Here is a 20,401-nt window from a genome sequence, read left to right as displayed (position 1 = left end):
TTTGCCCTCATTTAAAGGAAGCAGTTGTTGGCCATATGAAATATACAATAGTCTGACTCGCACTTAGGAAACCAGCACTTCATTCCAATAACTCTGCCAACAATTGTCCTGTTTCTAACATCTCTTTCTAGGGCAAACTAGTCAAGATGATAATGGAGACCAAACCCTAACATCTGATGGCTGAAATTATCCTAGACGACACACAGTTGCTTTTCAGACCAGAGACAGCAGCATGATAGCTGTTGTGACACTTGTTAAAAAAATTATGGCAATGGACAGGTGGTAAATATCCAAGCTTAAATATCCATGGATCTTTCAGCTGCCTTTGACTTCATCAGCTATGTTCTCATGGGAGAAACTCTTTTGGGGATCTCAGACAAATCCCAAAGAGAGACTTGATATGCAATTGCTCTTCTTCCCCGCCCCCACCTCCACACACCCCGCCCCTACCCCGAGCCCTTGTATGTGGAGTCCTGCAGGGTTCACTCTCATTTACTTTTTAGCACAAACACCCACACCTGCATTCACATTCACTCACAATCTTTGTTTCAGCAAATGTGGTCACCGCATTGACCCAGGGTTACCAGGCCCTGATAGAAATAAGCACATGCATAAACAGTATTGCAGGAGTTCTCAATATTTTTCTTTCTGAGGCCCCTCCAGCATACAATAAAAACTCCACAGCCCACATGTGCCACAATAACTGGTTTTCCGAGTATAAAAGCCAGGGCCAGCATTAGGGGGTAGCAACCAGGGCAACTGACTGGAGCCCCACACCACAGGGCCCCATGCCACATGAAGCTACATTGCTCAGGCTTCAGCTTCAGCCCCAGGTGACATGACTCAGGGCCCTGGGCTTCAGCCCCATGTGTTGGGGCTTCAGCTTTCTACCCTGGACCCCGGCGAGTCTAATGCTGACTCTGCTTGGCAGCCCCCCTGAAACCTTCTTGAGGCCCCCTAGGGGGCCCTGGGCCCCTGGTTGAGAATTACAGTAGTATTGAACAGCAAGTGGCTCAAACTCAGCCTAGGTAAAACAAGGTGATGCCTATCAGAAGAGAGGAACGCTTAGAGAAAGACTAGCTAGAAAATCAGCATCACCCTCAATTCAGGGCTTCTCTCTTTCAACTGTCAAGGTACCATGCAGCCTCAGGTTCCTTTTGGATTCATCTCTGCTTCTGGAACTACAGTCTTACTCCATTTTGCCAGTAAAATAGCCAGATCGTGTCTTCTTCTTGGCTGAGGACCACTTTGGTCCTTTGTCAGCTCTAAGTTACACTGCTACAATGCACTCTACTGTGAGGGCTACACTGAAATGCCAGTTTGCACAAGACCCAGCATCCTGCCTATAAACAAGAGAGCGCAATGAAAGCACATCACATCAATGCTCCACACACTCCTTTGGCTCCCTGCTCAGTTCTAAATCTATTTCAAGCTCCCAGACCTAATCTTGAAGGCTATTAATGAGCTGCTGCATGGGAAAAAGATAGTCTCTCCACCTGTGACACACAAGACAGCTGAGATCAATGAGGATGCTGCAGTTAATAGGGCTCAGGAGCAGATGGTAGTGTTCTCAGCAAAGAGCAAAGATGTTCCATTTGAAAGGAATGATGCCTTAAAAGTCATTGTTTGGAATTAAAATTTTGAATTTGTATGTGTTTTTACTGTGAAAATAGCTTTTTAGTGAACAAGTGAAATTTGAGGGGTACAACATAGTTGAAACAACATTTCACATGAATATTTTGCCAGTTTTGCAATTCTGCTTAGGAGGAAATCTTTCCCACCAAGTAGAATAATGAACAATGGGCTGGGTGTGTTAATTTTTACTTGTTGCACATTTTGTTTGCTTTCATATGAAGCATCGGGTACTCATCATTACCACAATGCTGGTGAGATATGGGACTTAATGGTCTAATCCAGTTTGTTTAATCCTATGTTCTTACAATTACTGTTAAAGATCTGCTCATCTTAATGTTTTGTGGGGACCAGACTAGTATAGAGGAGTCAGCAACAGCTCTTTCAGTGTTGGAAAGTGACATAGTCCAGATTATTGGAACTCATATTTTATTTATTATTTGTTTTATGTTCTTTGTTAGAGTCAAGAAACCAAGCCACATATTTTTTAATAATGAGAATCTGGATCAGGTTCAGTCTAAATTTCAAAAATACATTCCAGTTAAAGAGTTTAATAGATTCTTGGCTTTCCCCCCATCTCTTTGCCATATGCATTCAATAATCCCAAATTCTCTTTTTCCCTGGTAATAAGTATATTTCAGTGATGGTGACATCATGCTTCAAAAGTTCAGCTGGATGGAGGTCTGTTGTCATTGTGGCGAACTTCACTTATTGCAAAACTGAGACTCATCTGGACCCTCTGTTCCTCAGGAAACATTCTGTGCTCAGCCCTGAAGAACATGCTGGTTCTTGGACAGAAGCAGCATGCCCCTCACTGAGACGTCCATCTGGTGACCTCTAAAGTACCAATCCTGCACAGGCTTCCTTATGCGCTTAACTTTCCTAGTGAGTAGTCCCAATGAAGTCAGTCAGACACATGTGTAAGAAAAGGTACGCACACGTGCCAGTGTTTGCGGTATCATTTGTGTGATTTTCAAATGCAAACGGAAACCTGTTATTTTTTTAAATGGCAGTGTTGCTCAGTCCTCGTGTAGCATAACGGCATCCACTGCACTAGATGTTTGATTCTGGGCAATGTCACTGTGGGCTCTGCCAATGCGCAGGTTCAGTCAAAAAAGTAAACAATGGTACGGTGCCTATGGAATGGGATGGAGAATTGTTTACAGAAAATATTATAATGCCGTTATATAAATGAATGGTGTGGTGCCATCTAAATACTGTCAGCAGTACTGGTCACCCCATCTCAAAAAGGATATTGAAAAATTAGAAGGGTCGGAGAGAAGTGCAATGAAAAGGATCCAGGGCCTGGAAAAATTTTCATATGAAGAGAGATTGAAAAGATTGGGATTGTACAATTTACAAAGGAAATGACTAAGAGGGTAGATAATAAAAAATTATAAAATAATGAATGCTAGAGAGGAGATAGATCAGCTGCTTCTGTTCTCCCTGTCTCATAACACAACAAGGAGACATTAAGTTAAAAGTGGCAAATTCAAAATTGATCAAAGGAAACACTTTTTCACACAAATTGTGGACCTTACTGGCACAAAGAGTTGTTGAGGATCTGCTAGGTTAAATAGCCCTGTAGTACCCAGTATTTTCTCCCCATGAAGGAACCCCATGGAGGTCTGTAATCAAATCACCTCTCAATCTTCTTTATGATAAGCTTTATGATAAACTTTATGATAGTCATTTTCTTCAGATCTCAGACCATTTTTGTGGGTCTTTCCTGAACACTTTCCAATTTTTCAACATTCTTTTTAAAACGTGGACACCAAAACTGGATGCAGTATTCCAGTACTGGTCTCACCAACGCCATATACAGAGGTAAGATCACCTCCCTACTGCTACATGATACTTCAAGGATCACATTATCCCTTTTTGCCATAACACTGCACTGGGAGCTCGTTCAGTTGTTTTTCCGGTATGATCCCTAAATCCTTTTCAAAGTCACCGCTTTCCAGGATATAGCCCCTTCCCTGCCTTATATAGGTGTTGTTCCTAGATGTATGACCTTGCAATTGGCTATATTAAAATACATTTTCTTTTAATAGGCCCATGGTACCAAGGGATCCAGATCACTCTGTAGAACTGCCCTGTCCTCATCAGTATTAAGCACTCTTCCAAACATTGTGTCATTTGCAAATTTTATCAGCAGTGATTTTATGTTTACTTCCAGGTCATTGATAAAAATGTTGAATAGCATCAGGCCTAGAACTGATCTCTGCAGAACCCTGTAAGAAACATACCCATTCAGCGATGATTTCCCCATTGAGAACTACTTTTTGGAATCTGTCAGTTAGCCAATTCTTCATTCATTTAACATGTGCTTTATTAATACTGTATAGGGTTAAATTTTTTATCAGAATGTCACACAAGTCACTCACCTTACCAAAGTCTAAGTATAGTACATCTATACAGCACTTTTTATACTTTATCAACCAAACTTGTAATCTCATCAAAGAATGAAATCAGATTTGTTTGACAAGATCTATTTTGAAAAGGGTCTCTGGCCTGGATCCACAAAGGGCCCCAGATTCCTAGAAAAATCACAGGAATAACACTGCAATCCCCAAAGCCTGAGATAGGTGCCTCAGCTCCTTATTCAATGAATAGAGAGACAAACACCTAGGAATGGGATCCACAAAAGCCAGCACTCTAGGTGGTGAGCTGCCAAGGCTAGCCAATGGGAGATGCCAATGCGAGAGGTGTGTCCTGAACTGCTCCCCTCTGACAGACATAGGCGTCTAAATCCAGGTTGCAGGCAGAGGTGAAAGTACCTTAAAGGACTTACTGGTACTCTGGAGTCCTTAGGAGGGGCAGGGCCTCAAATGGAAGAGGCGGGGCCTTTAAATCCCTGGCACTTTAAATCAGGATTTAAAGGGCCCTGGGCTGGGGCTGTGGTAGCAGCAGCTGGGAGCCCCTGGGCCCTTTAAATCACTCCCAGAACTACCAGCTGCAGAGGTGGCTGGGAGCCCCGGGGGTGATTTAAAGGGCCTGAGGCTCCAGCTGCTGCTACCGCAGTGGAGCCCCGGGTACTTTAAATCACCATTGGAGGGGGCCCCAGCCTTTGGCGGAGCTTTAAAGGGCCTGGGGCTCCGCTGCAGTAGTGGCAGCCGGGAGCCCCGGGCCCTTTAAATCAACACCAGAGCCCATCTGCCACTACCCTAGGGCTTCAGCAACAGGGCTTGGGTGGTAATTTAAAGTGCCCCAGAGCGTAGCGGCAGTGGGAGCCCCAAGCCCTTTAAATCGTCACCCGAGCCGCGCTGCCAGAGCCCCGGGGGAGCAGCAACAGACGGAGGCTTGGGTGGTGATTTAAAGAGCCCAGGGCTTTGGCTGCCGCTACCACCCCAGACCCTTTAAATCATCCCTGGAGTCCTGCTGCCAGAACCCTGGGGAGGTGGCAGCGAGTCTCTGGTGGCTACTTTAAGAGATGAGACAGTAGCGGCTGCCACAACCCCGGATTCTTTAAATACCTGCTACCCCAGGGCTCCGGGGACGATTTAAAGGGCCCAGGGTGGTAGCTGCAACAGGCGCACCGGGCCCTTTAAGTCACTGCCTGAGCCCCACCGCTACTTCCCCAGGGCTCCGGCAGCAGGGCTCTGGTGGCAATTTAAAGGGTGCAGGGCTCCAGCTGTTGCTACTGCAGTGGAGCCCCGGGCACTTTAAATCACCATCAGAGGGGGCCTCGGAATTGGTACCAAGTGAGTTTAGGCACCTACAGGGTTGGGCAGCAACTGAGCAGGAGTTTCGTGGATTGCAGTGGAGCCTAAAACCAGGAATTAGGGGCATAAGTACAGTTATGGATCTGGGGCTCTGAGTTTCTAGACACCATTGCCATCACAAGAGAAAATAAGCAAATGAGAAATTAAAAATCACATTCCAGAACTATAAAATCTATTTTTAAGAGTCCCACGGGCAAGCAGTGATGTTGCAAATGCAGGTAGCTTCTCATATGCTATTTATGACTAACTGAAAATACTGTTTTTAATGGATTTTATTCTATCCTCAATGTATCTGCTGATTTTGCCCCATCATTGTCACTTTTCCTATACTCTGGAAATCATGACTCTTAACTTTATTGAGCAGTAAGTGGGTGTTGCCCTGAAACCTTACATATTAAAATCCGCTATCAGAATAGATAGGCAGGGTTCTTGGTTAATAGAAATCTGCGGTTTGTATTGTGGTGTAATGGTGTAGAACAGTCATGCCCCTGGAGTAACAGGAAGAGTCTGTACATGACCTTCATTCCTAACAGGAAGCAGATACTGCAACAGCCACACTTTATTGCTATCACAGTTCTTACAACATTCCTTCCATCTTCCTGGACATTGACATCTCAGCATTCTTGAATTTACATGCGATATCAGAAAGTGTACATTTCACTGGTGTCACAAAGGGCCCCATCCCAAAACGGGCACTTAGATTGCATGTAAAACATGCAGTTGTGGGAAGTAAATGGATTCCTGAAACTTGTCAGTCTTTCTCACAGATGCCATACAATCATCCATTTTAAGAGGCAACTGCAGCTCTGTTCTCAATCTATGAACACATTTATTAAAAGAATGCCCTAAACTTTTGAAATCATAGATCTCAAGGTGTATAACAGAACTGCATTCAGCCCAAAATTTTCACCTTTGGAGCCTAACCTTAGGCATCTACATCCATATTTAGCCCCCTAAATTATCAGGCTGGCTGATCTTCAGAAGGGCTGAGCCCAAACGGCTCCTACTGAAGTCAAGGATGCTGAACAGTAACCATGGACTTACCTGTCACATCATTTACACAACCCAAGTAGTCAATAGCAAGAAAATGAATCGTTAAGGACATCGTGTGGCTTGCTCAGCATAAGTCGGAGAGGTGGCTTAAAGCCTTGGGTTCAGCAACTGGGTCCTGCAGTATGATCTATTTGTGCTAGCTGCCCATGGCCCTCCGGGTCTGTTACAGCCGCTGGGGATCAGATGGATGCACAGATGCCACAGCCAGGCCCCCACCCCACAGGCTTGGGAAAGAGGGATGTAGAAATCTCGGAGGCTCTATGCCACTTGAGGAGTCCCTTTGACAGGGTGAATCTTTAGCTAGTGGGATTCACCAGCTTTAGGGTTGCTTTGTGTTGCCAGCATGGTGCAAAGCAGACCTAATGCTCCAGGGAATCAAGACCTAAAACCTTTAACATTTGCAATTTTGTTCAGACTTGGCATGATTTTTCCAAGTCTTCATAAGAGCCCCAAACTGGTCAAGGCTGACAAACATCAGTTATGTAGTTTGAAAGTTCTTTAGATATAAAACTGGCAAATCAAAGGGCCCCAAATGGGCACAACTTATTTAAGGCCATCCTGAACCTAGTGGGCTGTAGAGCAGCTAGTGGTGGGCTGCAGGGAACTGGCCGGTCAAATGGTGCTGGCGCTCTTCCTGGTTTTTCAGCTGCCAAATTGCATTAAAAGAAGCTAAAAAATACATTAAATATTTCCCTTTTCTAACATTACATCACCATGTAAGCAATTGCTGTTGTTGCTTCTAGGAAGTTATTTGATAACCAGTGGGAGGGGAAGTGAACAGTGCAATCACAAATAGGAAGCAGGTAGTCCAGCTAATCTGCAGTGATGGGAGGTTGTTTTAATGATCATGAGTAGAAGGGAAAGTGTCCATAAGACAATCTTTTTATTAAAATGTGGGCCATGTAAAGAAAATGTTTTGGACTCTGGGCATTAAGCAGTCTTTAACTACATGTTCACAGGTTTTCTGAGACATGGGTATCTGAGGTTGTAGAAAATACACTCTTTCTTATATTTGTACTATTTGAGAAACAGTTTGTGATCAGGAAATGAGCATGTATAAGGAGATTGACATTACTGCCTGATTCTGGCTCTGTGCCACTGGAAAGCTGAAGCAACTGCTACGAGGATTACGCTGGTGCAATGGGAATTACCAGGTGATGCAGAGCCAGAGTAGCATCTCTGTGCCAACACCACTGCCCCAGCTGTATGCATTCTCTGCAGAAAGGGTATATGGCTGGTGCATCACTGCACCTCAACAATCCCTACCTATTGGAACAGCCCCTTTATGCCATAAATAACAGAGCATAAATAATAGCAGCCTTCAAGATGATCTAATTTATGCTGGGGCTAGGTCCGTCCCTGACCTAAGATCTTTGAAGACCTTTTTTGGTCTTGTGCCAAGCACAAATCAGACTAGAGAAAGTGGCCCTAAGATTGTACATTCAATCTCGCCATTTGCATTTCTTTCCTTTTGGTTGTTTAACTGCACAACCTTAACATGAAAAGATAGGGATTTTTTTGTTTGTTTGTTTTGCATTTATACCTGAATATAGAGGACCAGTCTGTGATACCTTTACTCACAGTGAATGGTACCTTTTACCATGAGTAGTCCACTGAAGTCAATTGTAAGAAACTACTCAGTGTGAGATGAGGTATAACAATCTGGCCCAAAGCAATGAGAAACTTACATCACCACTGTATTTAAAATGGGATTTTCACACTGCAGCAAACTTTTTTTAAGGGAGCAGTGATAAAGAAATGGCCATGGTTCCTTCTGTTCTGTATTTCTATTAGCTTGCAGGGAAATGAAGTCACATTCCTTCTACTTGTCACATCACAGTCTGTTTCATGACAGAAGAGTCTGAGTTTTCATTGTGTGTGTTGCTAGTATTGCTATGTCACTGCAGAATCTAGTAAAGCCAGCCAGTGATGGCTATTACTTCACTGCACACTAAAAAGGTGTGTTTTCACATTGAGATAGCTAACTTAAGATAGCTATGTTAGTGTAAAATCTGAGTGGGGACAAGGCACAGGAAGTTTTTACCTTGATGTAGCTAGAGATGACAGCCCCATTTAACACACTGAGAGATACGGTAAGCAGAAACTGTAGTAAGAAACTGTATGAAGAACTTGTGAAAAGGGAATGTCCTGTATACTGGACAATTTCCGAAAGTCTGACTTTAACACAAAGGATTTTCTTGAAAGTGAGACTTGGTTTCATATGAGAGATGGTGTGATTCTATTGACATACACATGATGATACAGGTTCATGGAATCTTATGGTTCAGAAAAGGTCCTCAGTGGATCAGGTAGTCCAGTCTTCTTCCTCCCACCACATCAGAGCATGACTCAAATGGTAAATATGTAACAATGCCCTTTTCTGTCACCTTCTTCTCAAGCAGGTGCATCTCCCCTACTTCCCTTCTGTACTCTCCCCACATTTGCTAAACAAATGTATCTATCTGAGTAGGTACCTCTGTTCCTCCTCATTCTAGCCCTTATATAGCCCAGAGATCCAAGGGATATTCAAGTGGCTAAACCACATATCCTAAATTATAAAATTTCCATAATTCCAGAGCTGGTTGCTTCTCTTTTTTGTTTTATATCTTTTTATGGTAGACAACAAACTCTGTGACTCAGCTGAACAATATAACATGGCTTTTGCCTCCCTGCCACCATTTTTGTGCCCTTTATACAATGGCTCACCTTGCTGTTTCTGCATGGTAGTGAAATCTTCAAAAGTGAGGGTACGCACAGGGGGCCTCCAGAACGCATATGTTTCCATGATGGCCTCCAGGCCAGTTCTGTGGAATGAAAATGAGCAAGGAAAGAAAATGTCAAACAGCTAGCAACTATATCAGCTTCAGTAAAGAAATAGTCCTAACCTCATTTGACAAACTGCCAATGGCCACTGTAAGGTCACCTTGACATCTGTGAATTCTTCAAGCAAGCCCTACTGCACAGGTGTTGTTCACAAGAATAAAACTGAATTTTCCCAGTCCAAGATAAGAATAGATTGTATCAGTATTCCAATTACTTTTCTTTTTAACCAGGACCCTAAAATCTCTGTATGTGTTGTGGGGAGCAGTTTTGATGGTTAATTCTTTGCTGCTGACTTTTCCAAGCTGCGCAGCATGAAATCTGTGTGTGTGTGTGTGTGTGTGTGTGTGTGTGTGTGTGTGTGTGTGTGTGTCTCACACTCACACACACGTGCAAGATGGGATTCAGCCTAGTGAACCTCAAGAAAATGTGAGGAGGGAGGATTTTTTATGAAATTCCCCCTGGCCCTTTCCCCCATATTTTGGATACCTATCTGAACCATGTTCCTTTCAAAATCAGTCTGGAACCCTAATCGAAGGAGGCTATCTTGGGAGAGCCCCACTGCTTTCTAGTTTTGCCTGGGTCAGAAATGAGAGGCCTTTTCTTGGGATGGCTGGCACCTCCACTTTGGGTTCCTAGCCCAAAACAAGTGCAAAAACAGATAGGAAAAAAAAGTGAGCTGAAATTTTCTCGGCTTCCTAAAGTGGTTGGGTTTCACCCTGAAGGTGTCAGGTGGGTTATTAGTTTATGGCTATCCTTAAATGCCTTGATTTTAAGTTCTTAGTACACAGCTAGGGCTATGAAGAAGAGTTAGCAGGAAAAGAGCTGTATGGTCTTTATGAGATCCTCCTCCCCAAATATGTTCTCCTTTCTAGAGTGAAATCTGCTCAACTCATCCCACGATTGCTTCATTTCTGTCTGTCTTTCAATGGCACGTTGGCTCCTTTGTACTGATTAAGCACAGCTAAGCTATGATTCATTAAATGTGCAAATGTATCCCCTTTCAGTGCAAGTGGCTCTAACATCCCCAGAGCCTCTCAGCAGACTGAGTGCTGATACTGCAGCTGGCTTTTGCCTTTGAAAATGTCTTCCTGCACGTGCCTCCACTCACATAGTTAACTTTTCATAGTCACCCCGGAAGCTTGGATGCTTTAAATATATTGGAGTTGGCAAACCAAACACTCAGTATTTTAAGAGGACGTTTAGAGGAAAGATTGTTGCCTGGTGTTTATTAGCTGCTAAGCTGTTAGAAGTAGGAACAGAAGACATCTCCACATAGCAGGCTCCCACCAGCACTGAATATATTACAACACAACTATTTGGGTAATATGGAGGCCTTTGGCAGCTCATGGAGCTCAGAGACAAGACAACATAACCCGTAAACCAAAAAGCTAAGCGTAGAACTGTGTGTTGAAGCTGCATGTAAGCTGTTGGCATCCCCAGGACCTTACAAATGTCTTCTGTCCTTTGCTGAGAAATCAGCTCCTGTGTCACGCCAGTGTTAGCTCTTTCTGCTTCTCACACAGAAAAGTGAAGCTGTGGAGAGACAGGTATAGTTTCTTGGTCTCATGAAACCATCAACAGCCCAAATCCCGAGGGAGGATTTCCTGTCACATGAAAACTAAAGGGAAAAAAGGTACCAGCAATGATAACTTGGCTGTTTCGCACATCCCATAATGAACAGAAACATGTCAGCCCACATTATTCACTAGAAAAGAGGATCTATGTACAGCGTGGCTGAGTTAACAGTGTTCTTAGACTCTTAGCCTTTGCATATCCTCGCTCTCTGCGCCAGAACCTGACCTCCAGCGCCAGTGTGCCAATGTGGCCTCCAGTCAGGCTGTGGCTCAGAGAAACAGAAATGCCCCTCCCCCATCCTGGGTCCTGCACCAAGCATGGCTCACCTTGATCCTGGGCTCTAGCTCGCCGAGTCTAGCTGTGGAGCCTTTCATTGTAATTACACAGGTTTGGGGGGGGTTTCCCTCGAGGGAAAAAAGGGCATAATTTGGAACAAATGTAAAGAAAAACAGAACTAAAATGCAGAGCTCTTTGGTGAGTAGAGCTTTCAGTCTCAGGACTACACTATGCCCATTAGGTACAGCTCAGAGTAAAGGATGTGTGGAGCTGCACCATGCTGGGGCACCATGGGAATACCCACTTGTAGGGGAAATGAGCCCATTAATACACAAGCTCATCCCACTTTGTGTGCCAGTGCAGAGAGGAAGGCAAGATCAGGGCCCTGCTTCCTCTCTGTCCCCTTTAATGTGCTCCAGTGGGAGAAGGAGTAGTTGCTTATGCAATGCATCTATCTATAAATGCTCAAGTCATGCAAGTCTTGCGTGGCAGAGGTGGAAATGTAACATAGTTCTCCTGTATGATAGTTTACTGCTGAACCATAAGGCCATCCTTTCTCTTCCTGCAGTCACCTGCCTCATTCACTACATAACTTCCAACAGCTGCAACAAATGAGATAGGATTCCTCCACACAACAGCCGCATTTACTAAACAACTCTCCCTTATTCACCTCCCATTCTTTTCACTGAACGAGGTAAGGGTCCTGTGGAAAAAGTAGTATGTGATCATGTAATTCAAGAGTGTATCATGCATATACACAAGGGGGCAGAATTAAGAGTTCATGAGCTAACTTTTGAGTCCTTGATTTTGCAATCTTAATATCATTTTAGTGCGGTTTTTCTGTGTAGATTTTCCTATTTTTATTTTTTTAAGAAAACTGAAGAAAAAAAATCCCATCTTCAGCCACTCGAATGAACATCCCCCGCAGAAGAGATGATCAACTGGATTTGACCCCAGAATCTTCAGAGCCATAGTAGTGACCTCTACCACTAAAGCTAAATCAGTTACTTCATCAGCTACTATCAGTACCAGGCTTTTATTTTGTATGTGCACTAGCCACTAGAGGGGGAAGCAATAGACACTTTCTAAGCAGGTTACAAAAATGTTTGCAAGACAGCAGTAAATGTTGAAAATTAAGCTTCCTTGGATCTATTCCTGATAGGGGAGTGTTGTCTAGTGGTTATAGCACGCAATTGAATGTGCTATTTGTTTGTTAAGGATGCTTTTCTTTTACAAAGTGCTCTTTCACTGTTGGGTCGCAAAGCTCTCTGACCTTGATTCAGCAAAGCACTTAATCATATGCCCACATGTTATTAAAGTAAATGAGATTGAGATGCACTTAAAATTAAACAGGTGCTTAAATTCTTTTCTGAATTGGGATTACTTTGCATGTTGAGCTCCTCTGAAATATCTAACCACTTATTTTGGTGCCTGAAGGGGAGCTGCTATGCTCTTTTGAAAATCTGGCCCATAGAGCACCGGAGAGTATCTGCATAATCTCCATTTTCCTTTTCACAGGACCCCACTCAAAATTCCAACTGTCTGTCCAGCCACAAATCCTCCCCCTCTCACATCATCTTTATGAAGGGGGGGGGAATATTTGAAGAGGATTCACTGCCAGCTTTATTTTAATAAGGTTGGCCTCTTTAATGGATATCCAGAATTTGCTCTCCTTTTTTCATTTGATTTTTTGATTTTCAATGCTATAAAGTGTTAATACTGGGCAATAAATGAAACAATTCCATTGTCTGAAAAATGAAAAAAGATGTCCCAGCTATCTGTGTGTGTGTCAATAATCCATTCCATATGGCTGGCCCGGCCATGCCTGCTGCACGCAGAATTCATGTCACCATTTCATTGTTCACTCAGGAAGCCAATCCATAGGCTCCAAGTATTCTTACTGTGTCTCCTTCCCTATCCAAAGACTCTGATTGCTCCTGGCACAGCCTACCCTTGTTCATCTCAGCTGCCAGAGATCTAAGTAAAGGGAAGAATGATTGCATGCCCATGGCTTAGAGTTTTCTTTCCCTTTGTCCTCTCCCCCTACATTTGCATATTGTTACTTTTTAACTGGTGAGCTGCCTCCTGCTGGTTGCAGGAAATAACACATCCCAGAGGAATGAGGCATCCATACAAAAGAGATTCAAGCAGGTCTCCAAAATACGTCTTGCAATTTTGCATCTGTAAATTGGCTAGCTAAACATTCAGCTGCCTCATCTGCATGTGCAATTCAGAAGCTATTTTAGAAAATTGTAGTTCCCACACTCCTGCTACTTTTCAGGAAACCAACCAAACCATAAATGTAAGAACATAAGAACGGCCATACTGGGTCAGACCAAAGATGCATCTAGCCCAGTATCTCTCTACTGACAGTGGCTAATGCCAGGTGCCCCACAGGGAGTGGACCTAACAGGTGATGATCAGGTGATCTCTCTCCTGCCATCCATCTCCATCCTCTGACAAACAGAGGCTAGGGACACCATTCCTTACCCATCCTGGCTAATAGCCATTAATGGACTTAACCTCCATGAATTTATCTAATTCTCTTTTAAATGCTGTTATAGTTCTAGCCTTTACAACCTCCTCAGGTAAGGAGTTCCACAAATTGACTGTGCGCTGCATGAAGAACAACTTTCTTGTTTTTGTTTTAAACTTGCTGCCTATTAATTTCATTTGGTGACCCCTAGTTCTTGTATCATGGGAACAAGTAAATAACTTTTCCTTATTTACTTTCTCCACACCACTCATGATTTTATATACCTCTATCATATCCTCCCATAAGTCACCTCTTTTCCAAGCTGAAAAGTCCTAGCCTCTTTAATCTCTCCTCATATGTGACCCGTTCCAAACCCCTAATCATTTTAAGTTGCCCTTCTCTGAACCTTTTCTAATGGCAGTATATCTTTTTTGAGATGAGGAGACCACACTTGTACGCAGTACTCAAGACGTGGGCATATCATCAATTTATATAAGGGCAATAAGATACTCTCCCTGTCTTATTCTCTATCCCCTTTTAAATGATTCCTAACATCCTGTTTGCTATTTTGACCACCTCTGCACACTGTGTGGACATCTTCAGAGAATTGTCCATCATGACTCCAAGATCTTTTTCCTGACATGTTGTAGCTAAATTAGTCCCCATTGTATTGTATGTATAGTTGGGGTTATTTTTCCCAATGTTCATTACTTTACATTTATCCACATTAAATTTCATTTGCCATTTTATTGCCCAGTCACTTAGTTTTGTGAGATCTTTTTGAAGTTCATCATAGTCTGCTTTGGTCTTAACTATCTTGAGCAGTTTAGTATCATCTGCAAATTTTGCCGCCTCACTGTTTACCCCTTTCTCCAGATCATTTATGAACAAATTGAATAGGATTGGTCCGAGGACTGACCCTTGGGGAACACCACTATTTACCCCTCTCCATTCTGATAATTCACCATTAATTCCTACCCTTTGTTCCCTGTTATTTAACCAGTTCTCAGTCCATGAAAGGACCTTCTCTTTTATCCCATGGCAGCTTAATTTACATAAGAGCCTTTGGTGAGGGACCTTGTCAAAGGCTTTCTGGAAATCTAAGTACACTCTGTCCACTGGATCCCCCTTGTCCACGTTTTTTGACCCCTTCAAAGAACTCTAATACATTAGTAAGACATGATTCCCTTTACAGAAACCATGTTGACTATTGTTCAACAGTTTATGCTTTTCTATGTGTCTGACAATTTTATTCTTAACTATTGTTTCGACTAATTTGCCCGGTACTGATGTTAGACTTACTGGTCTGTAATTGCTGGGATCACCTCCAGAGCCCTTTTTAAATATTGGTGTTACATTAGCTAACTTCCAGTCATTGGGTACAGAAGCCAATTTAAAGGACAGGTTACAAACTTTAGTTAATAGTTCCGCAACTTCACATTTGAGTTCTTTCAGAACTCTTGGGTGAATGCCATCTTGTCCGGGTGACTTGTTAATGTTGAGTTTATCAATTAATTCCAAAACCTCCTCTAGTGACACTTTAATCTGTGATGATTCCTCAGATTTGCCACCTAAAAAAGCTGGTTCCGGTTTGGGAATCTCCCTAACATCCTCAGCAGTGAAGACTGAAGCAAAGAATCCATTTAGTTTCTCCACAATGACTTAATTGTCTTTAAGCACTCTTTTTGTATCTCAATCATCAAGGGGCCCCACTGGTTGTTTAGCAGGCTTCCTGCTTCTGACGTACTTAAAAAACATTTTGTTATTACCTTTGGAGTTTTTGGCTAGTCATTCTTCAAACTCCTCTTTGGCTTTTCTTATTACATTCTTGCACTTAATCTGGCAGTATTTATGCTCCTTTCTATTTGCCTCACTAGGATTTGACTTCTACTTTTTAAAGGAAGTCTTTTTATCTCTCACTGCTTCTTTTACATGGTTGTTAAGCCACGGTGGCTCTTCTTTAATTCTTTTACTGTGTTTCTTAATTTGGGGTATACATTGAAGTTGGGCCTCTATTATAGTGTCTTTAAAAGGCGCCCATACAGCTTGCAGGGATTTCACTTTAGTCACTGTACTTTTTAATTTCTGTTTAACTAACCCCCTCACTTTTGCATAATTCCCCCTTTTGAAATTAAATGCCAGTGTTGGGCTGTTGAGATGTTCTTCCCACCACAGGGATGTTGAATGCTATTGTATTATGGTTACTATTTCCAAGCGGTCCTGTTAGAGTTACCTCTTGGATCAGCTCCTGCACTCCACTCAGGACTAAATCTAGAGTTGCCTCTCCCCTTGTTGGTTCCCGTACCAGCTGCTCCATGAAGCAGTCATTTAAAGTATCGAGAAATTTTATCTCTGCATTTCTTCCTGAAGTGAAAAGTTCCCAGTCAATATGGGGATAATTGAAATCCCCCACTATTACTGAGTTCTTATTTTTGATAGCCTCTCTAATTTCCCTTAGCATTTCATCATCACTATCACTGTCCTGGTCAGATGGTCGATAATAGATCCCTACTGTTATATTCTTATTAGAGCATGAAATTTCTATCCACAGAGATTCTATGGAACATGTGGATTCACTTAAGATTTTTACTTCATTTGATTCTACTTTTTCTTTCACATATCGTGCCATTCATCCCCCTGAATGACCTGTTCTGTCCTGAGTCTAACTATTTATCTTAGGTACTTGTCTAGCCCCCATCACCCTGCTATCTGTCCACTTCACTGTTTTTCATTGATTTACCCTCACAACATACCTGTGAGGTAATGCAGTATCTGAGGCACAGAGAGACTTGCCCAAGATCACACAGGCAGTGTGTGGCAAAGAAAGGAATCGAATCTAGGTTTCCCAAGTATTAGTTATTCCCCTAACTGTCCTTTCAAAAAACAGTAAGACCACTAGCTACCATCAACTAACATGCTTTAAATGCTAACATTTTTAAAGCCCAGCTCATCACACTGAGCTCTTGGGCATACTCTTGTTTCCTCCATACTGTTTGTTCCTCTTCCTCCAAACACATTTCCTGGTGACCCAGTGTGCTGTACAGGGACCAGTTCTTTCATACAAACGGCCTAGAACCTGAGGGAGACATGCAATGAAGTGGAAAAGCAGGGAGCGAGGAACAGTCCAGGCACATGGCCATGCTAACCCAAGTTTCACCCCATCCTCTTTAGGTCTATGGTTGACATGTTAGTTCATGATTTATAATCTGAATGCTGTCTCATTGTTTCTAAGCTCCACAAGCAGCCAGAGACCACCTTAAAAACCACAGAGCTTTGCTGTGATGTATTCAGCATTAGGGTAGGGATTTTATGAGGCGAGATCTTCCCTGGATGGATTCGGATAGTGATACAATCATACAGTTTCCCCAAGGCAGCAATTAATTCAGCCTTGCCTTGCACTATCAAGCCAGGTTCAGCCCAAATGGAGAGTTTTGGGGGGAAGTTATGAGCAAATAAAAACCAAAGGTTTATAATGGAGACCCATTTTGCACTTTTAACGGCAATATCTAGTCCCTGTGGATACTGGGGGAGGAAACAAAAATGAAAATGGAGCAGGGTAAGAAACAACAGAGAAAAAAGGAAAGGGACAGCTTCTATTTCACAGTAATGGCCCCATCACCAAACAGTTTCTTAGGGGAAAAGCTCAACAGAAAGAGGAGGCCAAATATTTTCCTCTTTTCATTTTGTGCCAGTTTTTCCTTTGCTTTATTTGTTCTGCATCACCTGTTGGAAAACTTTAGTGAAAAACATGATCTCAAGATTCAGTGACACTGACACAGTTCCCATGAGGCTTGTAGAGAGGAGCGCAACTTCACAAGTCGCTCTGCAGCTCCCTCTGGTGCTTGTTTATTTAAAGGGGTTTTAATCTGAAATCTCAATGAGAGGCTGTGTGCATTCCTGCTTCAGAAATGGGCTTTTCTCAAATTGTGCCAGTTTATTTTTCAAAAAAAGACAGCTACATTTTAAAGGGAATGTTTTCCAGCTGCAACTCTGGATGCTATAACTGACAGAAATTGTTGGGGGAAACAGGGGAAGGCACAATACCACATAATAGCTCTTCCTGTCAGCTCCCTCCAAAATGAGGCTGGAGCTGGGCGTTGACGGAAGGAAGAAAGAGTTAGCTAGCATAGTTAAGAGGCCCACACACTTGAAGGATCTGTTCCACTCCATGTTCACTCCAGTTCTCTAGTTTTAGCACAGTTTGGATCTGACTCCATTTTTCTCTTGTGTTTGTGGGTGGATGCATACATGCACACGTGTCTGTGGATGTGTGTGTAGGGAGTCGGTGTTTGTTTTTTGGAGAAAGGTTCTAAGACTTATAGAAAATTTCCCAACCTGGCTGAGAATTGAAGTAAAATCTTGGCAGCCGCAGCATTTGTAGGACAGATGCTTTCATGTTATATGTGCTCTCAGATACCTTCCCCTGCCTCTTCTTTAAAACTTCAGGCTACTGTCTTTGATGTGTAATACCTTAAAGATTTTAATTCCTCTTTACATCAGCAGAGAGCGTTATGAGTTCTACCCACAGCTGCAGTCATGTTACAATTTCTTGACCTTCCTTAAGTCAGAGCCACAAGATGCAGTAGTTCCCAACCTTTTCAGCACACGGTCCAAATTCACCAGACTAAGACCTCATCATTGCCCTCAATTTCCCATTCAGCTATGAACTGTGCCAAACCTCATTCTTGCCACTGTGAGCAACTCAATCTCCACTAAGCAGAGGCATGAAGCAACAGGACAAAGGACAGACACTCGTCATTAAGAGAGGAGACCAGGAAAACAGTTGCATTCCTGAAATATCAGAACTGGTATATGTGTCCTGAGATGGGAATCTCTGATCTAAACAGGGTGGTGTTAGCTCACTTTCCCTAAACCTAATGTGAGATGAGAACATAGGAAATGGCATATCAAATCATACTAGTGATCCTGGTAGGCCAACAAGATGTTTGTCTCCCCACAATCACCAGCACATTTACCCTATATACTATTATTAACTAAAATCTACATTCAAAGGATATTAAGATTGCAAAGTCAAGCACTTAAAAGTTAGGAAATGCCAGAATTAAGAGTGCCTATACCATCGTAATCTGCAACCCGGTGCATACGTATTTTTTATGATACAGTTTTTAATTACATGATCACACAGTGTTTTTTCCAAAAATGACACACACACACCCCATTGCCTCATTTTGGAAACTTGGGAACCAAAATTGTCTGGACCAATTGGGGGCGATGAGAATGACTTGTGTCTTGTCCTGACAAATTTTCCGTAAGACCTGAGGTAGAAGTGGCAAGAGAGGGAAGGCAAAGTTCAGATGGTCAGACCACAGAAGAAGGAGGGCATCACCCTGAGAGTGACATCCTAGGGCTCCTGTGTAGCAGTATATTTTGCACTTCCTGTATGAGAAGTGAACAGATCCCTGGAAAGTGTTCCCCACTGAGCAAAAATACTGCTCACTACTGATTTATTTATAACCCACTCGTGATCCATAGTAAAGTGTCTGCTGAGGATGTCGACCAACATTTTTTGAGTCCCTGGAGAATAAACTGCTGATAGGGTGATTTGATTCCTGAGGCACCAATTCCATAAGATGACTGCTTTTGCACACAGGGAAATATATCTTGCTGCTCCCTGTTTGTTGATGTCAAGGAGAGTTGTCATATTGTCTAACATTATAGGTATCTGGCATCGTTATATGAATAGGAGAAAGGCTTGGCAAACCTCTCAGACAGCCTGCAATTCCAATTCCTTTCAGGGCATCCGAGTGCCCCGTGTCTGTCCATGTGGGCTCCACAGCCCAGGAGGGAGGTAGCTGTGATGATCATCCTGTCTGGTGAGGGGGAGAGGAACGGAATGCCCACACATACTTGATGGGGATTTTTCTACCACAGTAGATATGATGTGCTTGTATTTGCAAACATTGTTTGAAGCCATGCCTCCAGGCATCCAGGATGGAGTCTGGCAAATGACAAAATGTAAGAGCATGAAGCCATATGTTCCAGGATTGAAAGACAAGTTCTGATTGGGGCTCAAGGGTTGTGCGTGACCTGATCTATGAAATTGTCCATCACTTGGAATCTGTCCATTGGTAGAAAAGCTCTTGCAGAGACTGAATCTAGGGTCAGTCTGATGAAGTATATAGGCTCTGTAGGAGTGAGGACAGACTTTTCCAAGTTTACACTGATCCCTAGGGAAGACAGGAGCTGAAGCATTAACGTGTAGACTTGTAGGCTTCTTGATGTGTTTTGGCAATGAGAAGCCAGTTGTGGAGACAGTGGAAGAGAGTGCAGCCCCCCTCACATGAAATGGGCAGCTACTACCAACAAACAACCTTGGTAAAGACCCCAGGGGCAGTTGCAAAGTCAAATGGGAGTACTCTGTGCTGAAAATGGTCCAGACTCACCAGGAAACAGAAAATGTTGTGAGTGAGGCGAATGTTCACCTGAAAGTATGTGCTCTTCATATCAAGAGCTGTAAACAACATGTCCTTTTCCAGGGATGGGATTATAGATGCCAGTGTGACCATGCAAAATTTCAGCTTGCACATAAGTCAGTTGAGATGATGGAGATTGAGAATGGGTCTCCAGCTGCCTTTCTTTTTGGTTACTAGGAAGTTGAGTAAAAACTCTTCCCCTGGTGTTGAAGATGTATCCACACTACTGGGCCTTGCAGGAAGAGAGATTCTACTTCTTGTTTGAGAATCTCCTCATGAGAATGGCCCCTGAAAAGGGGTGGAGATGAGGGTTTTGGAGGGGCAAGGAAGAGAATTTGATTGCATACCCACTTGTCTTGTTATTGCACACCAGTTGTGGGAAAAGAGTGTGAGATGAATCCACACCA

The 20,401-nt window shown here is 42.9% G+C and overlaps 1 protein-coding gene across 1 annotated transcript in view; it reads right to left on the bottom strand.

Moving 5' to 3' along the window:
- TBX15 (T-box transcription factor 15) overlaps positions 1-20,401 on the bottom strand; it is a 141,944-nt gene that overhangs the window by 12,290 nt on the left and 109,253 nt on the right. The window contains exon 7 of the mRNA XM_050921356.1: positions 9,117-9,214. Coding sequence (XP_050777313.1) covers positions 9,117-9,214 — 98 coding nt within the window. The remainder of the gene's footprint in view (positions 1-9,116; positions 9,215-20,401) is intronic.

Source organism: Gopherus flavomarginatus, chromosome 1, assembly GCF_025201925.1.
Source record: "Gopherus flavomarginatus isolate rGopFla2 chromosome 1, rGopFla2.mat.asm, whole genome shotgun sequence".
In the NCBI taxonomy this organism is placed as follows: Eukaryota; Metazoa; Chordata; order Testudines; family Testudinidae; genus Gopherus; species Gopherus flavomarginatus.
This window is presented reverse-complemented; position numbering and strand designations above follow the sequence as displayed.